Below are 17,004 nucleotides of genomic sequence, written 5' to 3' on the forward strand. Positions count from 1 at the left end.
TGTAAATGTGCAGTTTGCAATTGAATTTTCAGTTGCAAGCTTGCAGTGCAGGGAGAGATCGGGTGAGCGTGTGACTGCAGAACTCTCCTGCTGTTGCCTGTGGCTGGCTGTGTGGTGTGTTTGGCTGCTTGCCAGACCCGGTCTGTGGCTGCCTGCCCTGCTTCATTGTTTCAGTACTTCACAATAGCTGCGGGCAACCGGAACTGCCTGGTCTTGTGGGCAGAGAGTCACTCGCCAGATGTGATTCCCACATCCCTTCTCCGCACAGCTGAACCGCCAGTCACTCACCTCTCCGCTCGCCTCCAGTGCCAAAGCTTCCTCTTCCCCTCCTCTGTCATCAGCTGCCGCTGTGCATCTCTTTCTGCAGCTGGTGTTTCCTATCGTAATTCACCAGTAATGTGCCGACAAGCCACATGTGAGAGATGCTGGCTGCAGAATGAGATGCACAGTGGCGGCTAATGATGGGAATGAGGGGAAGAGGAAGCCTCGGCGCTGGTGGCAGGTGGAGAGGTGAGTGACTGCTGGTTTTTCTGTTGGGGGAGCTGTACTGAGATGGGGATGGGACTATAAGGCTACCTAAGCTTCTAGGGGGGAGGAAGGGGAAACATCTGGCCATCTATACTACAAGGGGTTGGGATGCATCTGGCCACCTGTGCTGCAAGTGGGAGAGCGTCTGGCTTCCTGTGGGACAGGGGGAGCAGTTGGCTAACTATACTGAAGAGGGGGGTTATCTGCCTTCCAATAATGAAGAGAAGGGGGTGGGGTTGTTGGAGGAGATGCTGTTGGTCAGGGGGCGGCTGGTGACAGTACAGATCTGGCCCTGCGCTACTCTACAGTCTGCCTCTGCTCTCTGTCACACTACAGCAAACCCTCTCTCACTGTCACTAGCAGGGCTGTGGAGTCGGAGTTGAGGAGTTGGAATCGGAGCAATTTTTGGGTACCTGGAGTCGAAGTCTGAGAAAAAAATGCACCAACTCCGACTCCTAATGAATTTAAACTGTAATTGACATAGAAAATATGATAAAATGTTCTATTTCTCAGATAATAGTCATCATAAATTATATATACAGTAATAGCTGTGCTTAGCCCACAAAAATAAAATAAACCAAAAAAATAGTTACTTGTGCGGCTTCAATAAAGCAGTCCCCGGATTTTTAAAGTATTTTTAAAGTCAGATATACAGTGGCTTGCAAAAGTATTCGGCCCCCTTGAAGTTTTCCACATTTTGTCACATAACTGCCCCAAACATGAATCAATTTTATTGGAATTCCATGTGAAAGACCAATACAAAGTGGTGTACACATGAGAAGTGGAATGAAAATCATACATGATTCCAAACATTTTTTACAAATCAATAACTGCAAAGTGGGGTGTGTATAATTATTTGGCCCCCTGAGTCAATCCTTAGTAGAACCACCTTTTGCTGCAATTACAGCTGCCAGTCTTTTAGGGAATGTCTCTACCAGCTTTGCACATCTAGAGACTGAAATCCTTGCCCATTCTTTTTTGCAAAACAGCTCCAGCTCAGTCAGATTAGATGGACAGTGTTTGTGAAAACAGTTTTCAGATCTTGCCACAGATTCTCGATTGGATTTAGATCTGGACTTTGACTGGGCCATTCTAACACATGGATATGTTTTGTTTTAAACCATTCCATTGTTGCCCTGGCTTTATGTTTAGGGTCATTGTCCTGCTGGAAGGTGAACCTCCGCCCCAGTCTCAAGTCTTTTGCAGACTCCAAGAGGTTTTCTTCCAAGATTGCCCTGGATTTGGCTCCATCCATCTTACTATCAACTCTGACCAGCTTCCCTGTCCCTGCTGAAGAGAAGCACCCCCAGAACATGATGCCACCACCACCATATTTGACAGTGGGGATGGTGTGTTCAGAGTGATGTGCAATGTTAGTTTTCCGCCACACATAGCGTTTTGCATTTTGGCCAAAAAGTTCAATTTTGGTCTCATCTGACCAGAGCACCTTCTTCCACGTGTTTGCTGTGTCCCCCACATGGCTTGTGGCAAGCTGCAAACGGGACTTCTTATGCTTTTCTGTTAACAATGGCTTTCTTCTTGGCACTCTTCCATAAAGGCCAACTTTGTGCAGTGCATGACTAATAGTTGTCCTATGAACAGATTCCCCCACCTGAGCTGTAGATCTCTGCAGCTCACCCAGAGTCACCATGACTGCATTTCTGATCAGCGCTGTCCTTGTTCGGCCTGGGAGTTTAGGTGGACGGCTTTGTCTTGGTAGGTTTACAGTTGTGCCATACTCCTTCCATTTCTGAATGATCGCTTTAACAGTGTTCCGTGGGATGTTCAAGGCTTTGGAAATCTTTTTTTAGCCTAAGCCTGCTTTAAATTTCTCAATAACTTTATCCCTGACCTGTCTGGTGTGTTCTTTGGACTTCATGGTGTTGTTGCTCCCAATATTCTCTTAGACAACCTCTGAGGCCGTCACAGAGCAGCTGTATTTGTACTGACATTAGATTACACACAGGTGCACTCTATTTAGTCATTAGCACTCATCAGGCAATGTCTATGGGCAACTGACTGCACTCAGGCCAAAGGGGGCTGAATAATTGAGCACACCCCACTTTGCAGTTATTGATTTGTAAAAAATGTTTGGAATCGTGTATGATTTTGTTCCACTTCTCATGTGTACACCACTTTGTGTTGGTCTTTCACTTGGAATTCCAATAAAATTGACTCATGTTTGTGGCAGTAATATGACAAAATGTGGAAAACTTCAAGGGGGCCGAATACTTTTGCAAACCACTGTACATATCTGATTGTGACTGTATATATGATGTTTAAACAGGAATCTTTTATCTATACTAAATAACATCAATGCTGTAAGAATAAAGCCTGATGTGTAGCTGTGTCACTAATAGAGATGGTCAATGAGATGGAACTCATTCTGCGTTGATGCTGATTTATGCAAATGTATGCACTCCTTTTGCTCATTAAATCAAATAATTTGATATGTTGTTAAAATTTGGTTTGGTGACTACGAATTAAAGGGTACCTGAGATGGATGAAAAGAAAAGTTTTATACATACCTGGGGCTTCTTCCAGCCCCCTTCAGGCCAATCAGTCCCTCTCTGTCCTCCACCACCTGGATCTTCTGCTATGAGTCCTGGTAATTCAGCCAGTCAGCGCAGTCTGGCCACATGCTGCTTCCACAGCCAGGAGCATTCTGCATCTGCGCAATAGTGCTGCACAGGTGTAGTACGTTCCTGGTGGCAGAGTGTGTGCTTGCGCACTGCGCCCGACTGGCTCAAGTGCCTGGACCCATAGCAGAAGATCCAGGTGGTGGAGGAGGACAGCAAGGGACTGATTAGCCTGAAGGGGGCTGGAGGAAGCCCCAGGTATGTATAAAACTTTCATCTGTCTCAGTTTACTTTAAGTTACACAGTAGTACTATACTCTACTTATGCACTCTACACAGAGCTGCAGGAAATCCACTGAGAATGTTGTGTACATTGAACACAGAGGTGTTGTCTATCACCCATAAACCTGATTCAGATTGTGCATGAAGAATGTGTAATAGAGGAAGAATCTCCTCATTCCCCTGCAGCGTACCTGCACATCACTCTTACATGTACCCACAGTTACATTGTCTAGGGCCTGATAGATGTTATTTGTTCCTGTCTGTACCTTCTACAAGTACTCTTACCAAGGACTAGTTTTAGGCCTAGTTCACATCTATGAAGCGCAGATGGCCGTGCGATCGGAACACATCGCGTATGATCGCACGCCATCTGCACTGCTACCCGCTGCACTGCTGATCCCATCCATTGACAGTGAATGGATCAACTCTTCGCTTGTGGGCAGAATGCATGCAGCAGTACGCAAGCGCATCATAGCACATCATACTGCTGCGCAGCGCATTTGATGTGAACGGCAGAAAGGCTGTCTATACCCTTCTGCTGTTCTTACATGTTACCACGTCATACGCGCTTCCAAATGTGCACGGAAGCGCGTATGATGTGAATGAGGCCTAAGCCTATGACTAAAAGTGTTAGAGGCAGAAGATCAGCTGGATAACCAGGTAACTGGCATTGTTTAAAAGGGAATAAATATGGCAGCCTCCATATCCCTCTCAGTTCAGTTGTCTTTTAAAATTCTTAAGCATTGGCAGTTAAGAGATGCATTTTATATCACATACTTTCAATCAACAAGATTGTAATATGCAAGTTATAGGAGTCTAAGTCGGTGGAATCCTGAGGAGTCGGTGTATTTTTGTACAGACTCCACAGCCCTGATCACTAGACCTCTCTACACTCACATCTGACTTTCTGCTCTATCACACCAATTTAAGCAAACTCCTCCTTCTCACTCACTAGTGCACTACAATCTGTCTGTCTATTCACTCCTCACTCACTCACTATCTCACAACTCACCAGATTCTGTCACACAACTCAATCCACACACAACTGATTCTCTGCAGCACAATGCAGTGCACTGTCTCCCTCAATATCCTCCTCCTCACTGAACCCACAAAATGGCTGACAGTCTTACCTCTCTTATATACAAGAGGGGAGGGAGAGCCTGTGATAGGTAGCTAGGATCTGGTTGCTAGGGCCTATAATTGGCCCAGATTGGTAGAGAATCTGATTGGCCGGTAAATTCTGCTCTATTTAATGTATGCTATAGTTGTGGATGTGCACAGAGTTTGCACATTTCCGTATGTAATCCACGGTACGCTGATTGGCCTGAAATAACCGTGGTGTTCCTTTTTTTATGGTAATTTTCTGAAATGTAAGTCCAATTACAGGACTGGGAAATACAGAGAGTGCGGAGGCATCCCGTGGGCAGGCTTGCTCGAATGGACCCAAATTTGATTCAAGTGCATTCAAATCCGGGTCTGGGTCTAATCCAGATTCGGCCGTGATCACGACCATAGAATTTGATTTGAGTTCGCATTCGAGTCGTGATCACGAATTGAATCCAGATCACAAGTCATAATCACGAATGGCCTTAAAGTATCTTTTTTTTTAAAGAAAAAACACAATTAAATATATGTGGAGGTGTAATAAAAAAAATTGATGGAAAACATTTTTTTCTGTTTGTTTGTTTGTTTATTCTTCTTCACCGTCTTCACCTTCTTCTTTTTCTTCTCTTCATCTTTTTCTTCACCGTCTTCTTTTTCTTTTTCACCATCTTCTTTCTCACCATCATCTTCACGATCTTCTTCTTCACCACCTGGTTCTTCTTCTTCACATGCTCCTCCTTCCTCCTCCTCCTCCTTCCTCCTCTTCCTCCTCCTCGCAGTCCTTGGGGTGAAGAGCAAGCTCAGTGAGGGCAGGCTGGCTGCTGGGATCGACGTGACCTCAAGCAGTGGTGGAGGGCGGCTGCTGCAGACTGGAGTGCTGGTGGTGGCACTGGTCTCACTGGAGGTCTGGCTGGAAACGGTGGCCTGCTGCTCCGCCATCATTTGCACGACAGCCTGTGCCTGACTCTCCTCAATGGGCCGGCGGTTATGACTCGTCTCAAAGATTGGAGCAACACGCTGCTGCTGCACCTCTGCTCCCTCCTCCACAACTCTGCGGTCAGTGGCTGGCGACAGACCAATCACAGACCTTCCAACAGTGGTGGCGGCAGCGCTCCCTCTCCTGGTGGTGCCTCTACCTCTGCCAGTCATTGTACAATATATAAATACAAGGAAAAAAAATGTATATAAAAGGCGGGAATGGGTGTAAACTTTAATAAGGAGTCGTGGGTTGGTGAGGTGACCGGAAAAAATTGAAAGGTTTTTTTTTTTTTTTTAAACTAGTAGTAGTAGTGTAGTGTACAGTAATCGATAACTAAGTAACTATAGTGTGACAGACAGTGATAAATAAAAGTCTGTCACACAATCAATAAAGTCAGGCAGACGCAGCAGTCCTAAATCACAACAGATGCTGGCCTGCCTGCTAAGTGACTAACTACTGCAGCTGCCTGCGTCACTAAAGCAACTCACAGACTAACAGTACAAATAACTAAACCAGTACACAACAACTAACTATAATCCCTAACCTACCTACAGGCTAGTAGGCTAAAGCTACCCTATGCTAGCAGGCCTAGCCTGCACACAGACCTAACACTAGCCTAGCACAGTATACAGTATATACACTACACTAGCTGACTGAACTATAACAATCAAATCAATATCTATCAATAAATGAGTACAATAAATGTGTAATAAAGGTGTGTAGGATGTAAAATGCTGTGTAAAACACAAGAAAAGTACTTGCTCAGACGAACAGCAGCACTGGAGATGCTCTCAGTACCACAGAGTCACAAGCAAGGACGAGTTCCTCAACATGGCTGCCGCTTTATATAGAGGAGGGGAGGGCCAGGCTCCTCTCCTCTGATTGGTTGCTAGGGCCTCGGCTGGGGGCCTTCTGATTGGCCCAATAACATCATCCCCTGGATAACGCATGCCTAGCAGAATCCGGATTCGTGATCACTGGTTAACACCTGTGATCACGTCCGGATTCAATTGCAAAATCCAGATGCACTTGAATTCAGACCCGTGATCGGTATCGATCTCCGTATTCGAATTAGAGTCTGGATTCATGCAAAATAACTCGTGATCACGGGTTATCTGTGATCACGAGATCCAGATGAGCACCACTGCCTGCGGGATTCCCATTTCCACAGAAATATTCTGCATTCTCTGATTGGTCCGATGCTTCTGAGCTCAGTGATTGGCTGACATTTCCGAGTTGCTGTAATGCGGCATTCTGACATTGGGCTCTATTCACAAAACTTCTCATACACGACTTATCACCTCATTTATAAAAATAACCTTTCAGCACATTTACAAGCAAAATAATCACTCAAAGTAAGTTGTTTCTGAATAACTTCATTTCAATATTACTTTTCTTACCTTAATTATATTATATTTTTGCTCTTTGGAAGCCTAAAAATGTAACATAGACGAGGTGGAAACAGGAAAACAGGTGAAAATCCTTTGTGAATTATGCCTATTGTTGCATTTATGTTTTGGAAATCGGCGTTCTGATGGAAATGTCAGACCATCCCCAGTCACAGTTTCCTTATTTGCTTAATTGGGAATAGGAGAGAGAAACGTGTACATTACACGGGGCATATGAGTGACACGAGGACACAGCGGTAATAAGAATGTGGAAGTGACACCACATTGCTCTACAAACATAACACAGATCTCTTGCTATAAGTACATATAGGTCTGTTGTCACAGGAGTAACACATTGCTTCCACTGTCTCATCAAGCTCTACATTCACTGCTGCTCAATGTATGGCCAATGCTTAAGGTGTGGGAGGGGTCAGTGACATGCAAATACCTCTGTGTATGCAAATGTATGCAGATTGTATGCAGATAATCAGATTTGCTAGGAAATGCATTTGATTGGCTGAACTCCCAGCTACATAACAATTTCATGCAAGCCAAAGTTGTAGTCAGGAGATTGGCCGCTTGTTTCTCCCCTCAGAATTATCTAACAGGAAGTGATGATGTTTCTCTATTTGCAGCACAGAGTCCCGGCATCAGGAACCTCTCAGAGACTCGTCTCTCTGTATCCACAGACAGTACAGCGGATGATGATGTCACTGGACAAGAGTCTCCTGCAGATATCCTGGTTACCCCAAAAATTACCTCAGATTCCCCTCACCTGTATAATCCTGAGGGGCCTCTTACCCAGCACAGCTCTCCCCCTGCTGGAGGGTCTCATTCCTGTTCCACAGGTGGTAAATGTTTTGTGTGGAAATCAAATCTAGGCCTACGCAAGAGAACTCACACTGGTGAGAAGCTGTATTCATGTACTGAGTGTGGGAAATGTTTTGTACAGAAATCGAATCTACTAAGGCATGAGAGATATCACACTGGAGAGAAGCCCTATTCATGTGCTGAGTGTGGGAAATATTTTGTAAGGAAAGCTGAGCTTGTTATCCATGAGATATCACACTGGTGAGAAGCCATATTCATGTGCTGAGTGTGGGAAATGTTTTGTACAGAAATCATACCTTGTCAGTCATGAGAGAACTCACACTGGTGTGAAGCCCTATTAATGTGCTGAGTGTGGGAAATGTTTTGTACGGAAAGCAGAGCTTGTCATCCATGAGAGAACTCACACTGGTGAGAAGCCCTATTCATGTCCTGAGTGTAAGAAATGTTTTGTACAGAAATCAGAGCTTGTCAGTCATGCGAGATCTCACACTGGTGAGAAGCCCTACTCATGTGCTGAGTGTGGGAAATGTTTTTTACAGAAATCGAATCTACTAAGGCATGAGAGATATCACACTGGTGAGAAGCCCTATTCATGTGCTGAGTGTGGGAAATGTTTTGTACGGAAAGCAGAGCTTGTCATCCATGAGAGATCTCACATTGGTGAGAAGCCGTATTCATGTGCTGAGTGTGGGAAATGTTTTGCACAGAAATCAAATCTTCTCAGGCATGAGAGATCTCACACAGGTGGAAAATAAGAGTCAGTGAAACATAACTTCACCTTTAGTGAGCCTGAACTGGCCACTGCATACCAGGGCTGTGGAGTCAGAGCAATTTTGGGTGCCTGGAGTCGGAGTCTTGGAAAAAAGCACCAACTCCTAATGAATTTAAACTGTAATTGAAATAGAAAATATGATAAAATCATGAATAATGTATATATACAGTAATAGCTGTGCTTAGTCCACAAAAATTAAATAAACCAATCAAAATTAGTTACTTGTGCTGCTTCAATAAAGCAGTCCCTGTATTTTTAAAGTCAGACATACACATCTGATTGTGACTGTATATATGATGTGTACACAGGAATCTCTTCTATATACTAAATAACATCTATGCTGTAAGAATAAAGCCTGATGTGTAGCCGTGTCACTAATAGAGATGGTCAATGAGATGGAAATCATTCTGCGTTGATTCTGATTTATGCAAATGTATGCACTCTCTTTGCTCATGAAATCAAATAATTTGATATGTTGTTAAAATTTGGTTTGGTGACTACGAATTAAAGGGTACCTGAGACGGATGAAAAGAAGAGTTTTATACATACCTGGGGCTTCTTCCAGCCCCCTTCAGGCCAATCAGTCCCTCGCTGTCCACCTCCACCACCTGGATCTTCTGCTATGAGTCCCGGTAATTCAGCCAGTCAGCGCAGTCCGGCCATGTGCCGCTCCCACAGCCAGGAGCATTCTGCACCTGCGCATTAGTGCTGCGCAGGTGTAGTACGCTCCCGGCGGCAGAGTGTGTGCATGCCCACTGCGCCCTACTGGCTCAAGTACCTGGAGTCATAGCAGAAGATACAGGTGGCGGAGGAGGACAGCAAGGGAATGATTAGCCTGAAGGGGGGCTGGAGGAAGCCCCAAATATGTATAAAACTTTAATTTCATCTGTCTCAGGTTTACTTTGTTACACAGTAGTACTATACTCTACATATGCTCTCCCCACAGAGCTGCAGGGAATGCACTGATAATGTTGTGCACATTGAACACAGAGGTGTTGTCTTTCGCCCATAAACATGGTTCAGATTGTGCATGAAGAATGTGTAATAGAGGAAGAATCGTCTCATTCTCCTGCAGAGTACCTGCACATCACTCTTTCATGTACCCACAGTTACATTGCCTAGGGCCTGATAGATGTTCTTTGTTCTGGTCTGTACCTTTTACAAGTACTCTTACCAAGGACTAGTTTTAGTCTATGACTAAAGAGAATAAATATAGCAGTCTCCATATCCTTCTCACTTCAGTTGTCTTTTAAAATTCCTAAGTGTTGGCAGTTAAGAGGTGAATTTTATATTACATAATTTCAATCAACAAGATTGTAATATGCAAATTAGAGGAGCCTGAGTCGGTGGAATCCTAAACTGAGGAGTCGGAGTCGGTGGATTTTTGTACCGACTCCACAGCCCTACTGCATACTGCTCTCCATCTCCCCAACACAGCTGGGAGTAGTGTTGGGCGAACATCTAGATGTTCGGGTTCGGGCCGAACAGGCCGAACATGGCCGCGATGTTCGGGTGTTCGACCCGAACTCCGAACATAATGGAAGTCAATGGGGACCCGAACTTTTGTGGTTTGTAAAGCCTCCTTACATGCTACATACCCCAAATTTACAGGGTATGTGCACCTTGGGAGTGGGTACAAGAGGAAAAAAAAATTTAGCAAAAAGAGCTTATAGTTTTTGAGAAAATCGATTTTAAAGTTTCAAAGGGAAAACTGTCTTTTAAATGCGGGAAATGTCTGTTTTCTTTGCACAGGTAACATGCTTTTTGTCGGCATGCAGTCATAAATGTAATACATATAAGAGGTTCCAGGAAAAGGGACCGGTAATGCTAACCCAGCAGCAGCACACGTGATGGAACAGGAGGAGGGTGGCGCAGGAGGAGAAGGCCACGCTTTGAGACACAACAACCCAGGCCTTGCATGAGGACAAGAAGCGTGCGGATAGCATGCTTTGTACCACCATGCAGTCATAAATGTAATAAAGATAAGTGGTTCAATAAACAGGGACCACGCGGCAACGCTAACCCAGCAGCAGCACACGTGATGGAACAGGAGGAGGCGCAGGAGGAGAAGGCCACGCTTTGTGAGACACAACAACCCAGGCCTTGCATGAGGACAAAAAGCGTGCGGATAGCATGCTTTGTACCGCCATGTAGTCATAAATGTAATAAAGATAAGAGGTTCAATAAACAGGGACCACGCGGCAACGCTAACCCAGCAGCAGCAGCAGCAGCAGCACACGTGATGGAACAGGAGGAGGCGCAGGAGGAGAAGGCCACGCTTTGTGAGACACAACAACCCAGGCCTTGCATGAGGACAAAAAGCGTGCGGATAGCATGCTTTGTACCGCCATGTAGTCATAAATGTAATAAAGATAAGAGGTTCAATAAACAGGGACCACGCGGCAACGGTAACCCAGCAGCAGCAGCAGCACACGTGATGGAACAGGAGGAGGCGCAGGAGGAGAAGGCCACGCTTTGTGAGACACAACAACCCAGGCCTTGCATGAGGACAAAAAGCGTGCGGATAGCATGCTTTGTACCGCCATGTAGTCATAAATGTAATAAAGATAAGAGGTTCCATAAACAGGGACCACGCGGCAACGGTAACCCAGCAGCAGCAGCAGCAGCAGCAGCACACGTGATGGAACAGGAGGAGGCGCAGGAGGAGAAGGCCACGCTTTGTGAGACACAACAACCCAGGCCTTGCATGAGGACAAAAAGCGTGCGGATAGCATGCTTTGTACCGCCATGTAGTCATAAATGTAATAAAGATAAGAGGTTCCATAAACAGGGACCGGCAACGGTAACCCAGCAGCAGCAGCAGCAGCAGCAGCAGCAGCACACGTGATGGAACAGGAGGAGGCGCAGGAGGAGAAGGCCACGCTTTGTGAGACACAACAACCCAGGCCTTGCATGAGGACAAAAAGCGTGCGGATATAGCAGCAATGCTTTTTGCCGCCATGCAGTCATAAATGTAATACAGATGAGAGGTTCAATAAACAGGGACCGGAAACGCTAAACCATCCCAGATGTTCATCGGTCATGTTACTTGGTTGGGGTCCAGGAGTGTTGCGTAGTCGTTTCCAATCCAGGATTGATTCATTTTAATTTGAGTCAGACGGTCTGCATTTTCTGTGGAGAGGCGGATACGCCGATCTGTGATGATGCCTCCGGCAGCACTGAAACAGCGTTCCGACATAACGCTGGCTGCCGGGCAAGCCAGCACCTCTATTGCGTACATTGCCAGTTCGTGCCAGGTGTCTAGCTTCATGCCCGGTTTCAGGTCCAGCGGTGCCAGCCACAAATCCGTCTGTTCCTTTATTCCCCTCCAAATTTCCTCCCCTGTGTGCTGCTTATCCCCAAGGCAGATCAGCTTCAGCAACGCTTGCTGACGCATGCCAACAGCTGTGCTGCACTGCTTCCACGATCCTACTGCTGCTGGTGCTGGGTTAGCATTTCCGGATGAGGTACAGCTTTGAGATGCGTTGGAGGAGAAGGAGTCAGAGAGGTAGGTGCTGCTGTTGTTATCCAGCTGTTTGCGGCGTGGGCAACACCCGCGCCGTAGCAGGTGAGGAATCGCTGCCAGGCTCCACAAGGTTCACCCAGTGCGCGGTAAGGGAGATGTATCGACCCTGGCCGAACGCACTCGTCCAGGTGTCAGTGGTGAGGTGAACCTTGCAGGCAACGGCATTCTTCAAGCTTCGGGTTATTTAGCTGACCACGTGCTCATGCAACTCAGGCACTGCAGAGCGCGCAAAGTGGTAGCGGCTGGGAACAACGTAACGTGGGATGGCCACTGACATCATGCCCTTGAAGCTGTTTGTCTCCACCACTCGATATGGCAGCATTTCGCAGGCCAGAAGCTTGGCTATGCTGGCTGGCTGTTACTGCCACGGCCCGGGGGTCATTTGCTGGCAATTTCCTCTTGTGCTCAAACATCTCAGAGACAGACAACTCAACCGTAGCGCTGCACACCGAAGGGCTGTTGGTTGTTGTGTTTGATGAACACTGGGAGACCTCAAGAGCACTAGTCCGGAAAGTGACAGTGTCAGCATCGTCTGATGTTTGTGAATGTTGTGAACCACGCAATGGCTGGGCTACTGCTGCTGCTGAGGCGGGTCTGGTGGTGAGTCTGGTGAACCCAAGGGAGGCAGTGTTGCTGGTGGTACCCTGTCCTGCCGCGTTTGCCCACAGAGTGGGATGTTTGGATAGAATGTGGCGGCTCATGCTGGTGGTGGAGAGGTTGTTAATACTTTTCCCCCTGCTCAGGCGGGTCTTGCACACCTTGCAAATCGCCATGGTAACATCCTCAGTGCAGTCTTCAAAGAAAGCCCAGACTTTAACTGGCTGAGGACTCGGACCTCGTGCGTGATGTGCTGGTGCTGCTTAACCCACTGCTGGACGCTTGAGAGGTCATCCAAGTAATTATCTGGTCCTGTTCTTTTGGATCTGTGAGGGTTGTTGTCCTGGACAACATGGGCAGTATTGAGTGGGTTTTCTTGGGTGCTCCCCTGTGGCCTGTACGTGAACCGTCAGGGGAAACACCTCTTCCCTTGCCCCTCCCTCTTTCACCGGATTTCTTCCTCATTTCACTTATCCTTAAAGTACACGCTGACTGGCAGCAGTACAGTGGCAGTACAGAAATGCTATACAGTGGTGGGTGAGCGGTGTACCACTATTGTCAGCAGTGACACAGAGCACAATGCTATACAGTGGCGGGTGAGCGGTGTACTACTGTTCCCAGCAGACACAGAGTGGAAGTAAACACAATGCTATATAGTGTGGCTGAGCCGTGTACACAGAGTGGCATTAAACACAATGCTATATAGTCTGCTATATAGTCACCCCGAACAGGGTGATGTTCTGCAGAACCCGAACAGTGGCAAACACTGTTCGCCCAACACTACTGGGAGGGAACGCAGATTTTAGTACCTAAACACACGATACAACATGTTTTCCGGGGTCGGACTCTGAGGCACATACAGATGGTCCCGATCATCATCCTCATCATACAACTCTTCTCCTGAGTCTGACCCACCCACCACCTCTGCCACCCCAACATCCCCAGACACAGACCCCTCATCGTCCTCAACATTAACTTGGGATGCTGGCCTGAGCCAGACCTCCTCCTCCACATCAGGCCCCATCATCTCCTCAATGGCAGCCCTCATTAATCGCTCTGGCGACGGACTGATGGACACAACGTTCTCCTCCGGGGAGGGCTGCTGCTGACCACTGGCTGCTGGGGTGGATGTTATAGCTTGCGTGGGGCGTTGGCTGTTGCTGTTGTTGGGAGTGCTGCTCACAGCGGAGGTCTCTGGGGAACTCATGTTGAGCTCATATAGTGGTTGACGGTGAGTGGAGTATTACTGATCCCAGCAATATACACACTGACTGGCAGAGTACGCAATGCTATATAGTGTGGCTGAGCGGTGTACACAGAGTGGCAGTAAACACAATGCTATATAGTCTGGCTGAGCGAGCGGTGTACTACTGTTCCCAGCAGAATCAGAGTGGCAGTAAACAATGGTATATAGTCTGGCTGAGCGGTGTACACAGAGTGTCAGTAAACAATGGTATATAGTCTGGCTGAGCGAGCGGTGTACTACTGTTCCCAGCAGAATCAGAGTGGCAGTAAACAATGGTATATAGTCTGGCTGAGCGGTGTACACAGAGTGTCAGTAAACAATGGTATATAGTCTGGCTGAGCGGTGTACACACAATGCTATATAGTCTGCTATATAGTGTCAGTAAACAATGGTATATAGTCTGGCTGAGCGAGCGGTGTACTACTGTTCCCAGCAGAATCAGAGTGGCAGTAAACAATGGTATATAGTCTGGCTGAGCGGTGTACACAGAGTGTCAGTAAACAATGGTATATAGTCTGGCTGAGCGAGCGGTGTACTACTGTTCCCAGCAGAATCAGAGTGGCAGTAAACAATGGTATATAGTCTGGCTGAGCGGTGTACACAGAGTGTCAGTAAACAATGGTATATAGTCTGGCTGAGCGAGCGGTGTACTACTGTTCCCAGCAGAATCAGAGTGGCAGTAAACAATGGTATATAGTCTGGCTGAGCGGTGTACACAGAGTGTCAGTAAACAATGGTATATAGTCTGGCTGAGCGGTGTACACACAATGCTATATAGTCTGCTATATAGTGTCAGTAAACAATGGTATATAGTCTGGCTGAGCGAGCGGTGTACTACTGTTCCCAGCAGAATCAGAGTGGCAGTAAACAATGGTATATAGTCTGGCTGAGCGGTGTACACAGAGTTTCAGTAAACAATGGTATATAGTCTGGCTGAGCGGTGTACACAGAGTGTCAGTAAACAATGGTATATAGTCTGGCTGAGCGGTGTACACAGAGTGGCAGTAAACACAATGCTATATAGTCTGGCTGAGCGAGCGGTGTACTACTGTTCCCAGCAGAATCAGAGTGGCAGTAAACAATGGTATATAGTCTGGCTGAGCGGTGTACACAGAGTGTCAGTAAACAATGGTATATAGTCTGGCTGAGCGGTGTACACAGAGTGTCAGTAAACAATGGTATATAGTCTGGCTGAGCGGTGTACACAGAGTGGCAGTAAACACAATGCTATATACTCTGGCTGAGCGAGCGGTGTACTACTGTTCCCAGCAGACACAGAACAGTGAACAGAATGCTATATAGTGTGGCTGAGCGAGCGGTGTACCACTATTCCCAGCAGACACAGAACAGTGAACAGAATGCTATATAGTGTGGCTGAGCGGGCGGTGTACCACTATTCCCAGCAGACACAGAACAGTGAACAGAATGCTATATAGTGTGGATGAGCGAGCGGTGTACCACTATTCCCAGCAGACACAGAACAGTAAACAGAATGCTATATAGTGTGGCTGAGCGAGCGGTGTACCACTATTCCCAGCAGACACAGAACAGTGAACAGAATGCTATATAGTGTGGCTGAGCGAGCGGTGTACCACTATTCCCAGCAGACACAGAACAGTGCACAGAATGCTATATAGTGTGGCTGAGCGAGCGGTGTACCACTATTCCCAGCAGACACAGAACAGTAAACAGAATGCTATATAGTGTGGCTGAGCGAGCGGTGTACCACTATTCCCAGCAGACACAGAACAGTAAACAGAATGCTATATAGTGTGGCTGAGCGAGCGGTGTACCACTATTCCAAGCAGACACAGAACAGTGAACAGAATGCTATATAGTGTGGCTGAGCGAGCGGTGTACCACTATTCCCAGCAGACACAGAGTGGCAGTAAACAGAATGCTATATAGTGTGGCTGAGCGAGGTACACAGAGTGGCAGTAAACAGAATGCTATATAGTGTGGCTGAGCAAGCGGTGTACTACTATTCCCAGCAGACACAGAGTGGCAGTAAACAGAATGCTATATAGTGTGGCTGAGCGAGGTACACAGAGTGGCAGTAAACAGAATGCTATATAGTGTGGCTGAGCAAGCGGTGTACTACTGTTCCCAGCAGTGACACAATGACAGGGGGGACCCTGGCTAGCGTGGCTGGAGCGCGAACTACCCTGCCTGCCTACCCAAAGCTAAACCCACAGACAAATGGCGGAGATATGACGTGGTTCGGGTATTTATTTACCCGAACCACGTGACCGTTCGGCCAATCAGAGCGCGTTCGGGTCCGAACCACGTGACCCGTTCGGCCAATCACAGCGCTAGCCGAACGTTCGGGGAACGTTCGGCCATGCGCTCTTAGTTCGGCCATATGGCCGAACGGTTTGGCCGAGCACCGTCAGGTGTTCGGCCGAACTCGAACATCACCCGAACAGGGTGATGTTCTGCAGAACCCGAACAGTGGCGAACACTGTTCGCCCAACACTAGCTGGGAGTAGGGAGTATGGAGAGTGGAGTGCAGCGGCCAATAACAGGCTTGTTCAGTTCCGCTTATCCCTCTCACATCGCTGGTGAGAAGTAGTGATGGTTAAGTAGAGGCAAATAACTTTGAGATTATGTAAATGTATGAAAATTATTATGCAAATGTATGTAGCTTGAAAATTAACCAATCAATTCCTGCTGAGGTAATGTTCGATTGGTTAATTTTCAAGCTGAATAAATTTGCATAACAATTTCCATAAATGTGCATCAACTCGAAGTTATTTGCATCTACTTGACCATCACTAGTGAGAAGCTCTATTACTGCACTGAGTGTGGGAAATGTTTTGGTTGTGGGTTATTTCTTGCTAGACGCACCTGGCAGCATATTATACAGAGTCCCGGGGCTCTTTCATGCTACTCAGCGCATTGGTTTGTAAAGCAAGTCCCTGAGCTGAGGTGGGATGATGGGATAAACATGGCTACATACAGTACTAAGCCTAATTAGTAATTGGTTGTGTTCATCTTCTATTTATTCCATTGCAAGTGGTAAAGATGTAATTGAAAATAAAGCACAAGTCAGATCCGTACCCCTCTGGGTCCTCCCCAGGCTCCCCACATCCTTTTTCCGACCAGTATGGGTTTTTTTTCCCCCTGCACCGACACCAATGACCAAAGCAGCCACAGAAACGGGGGGGCAAAGC

General features: G+C 46.8%; 1 protein-coding gene across 1 annotated transcript in view; it reads left to right on the plus strand.

Moving 5' to 3' along the window:
* Nucleotides 1-17,004, plus strand: part of LOC137525343 (uncharacterized) — a 440,546-nt gene that overhangs the window by 369,797 nt on the left and 53,745 nt on the right. Inside the window, 2 exon segments of the mRNA XM_068246397.1 lie at nucleotides 7,752-7,868; nucleotides 8,023-8,414. Of these exon segments, the coding sequence (XP_068102498.1) occupies nucleotides 7,752-7,868; nucleotides 8,023-8,414 (509 nt within the window).

Source organism: Hyperolius riggenbachi, chromosome 7 (assembly GCF_040937935.1).
Source record: "Hyperolius riggenbachi isolate aHypRig1 chromosome 7, aHypRig1.pri, whole genome shotgun sequence".
In the NCBI taxonomy this organism is placed as follows: Eukaryota; Metazoa; Chordata; class Amphibia; order Anura; family Hyperoliidae; genus Hyperolius; species Hyperolius riggenbachi.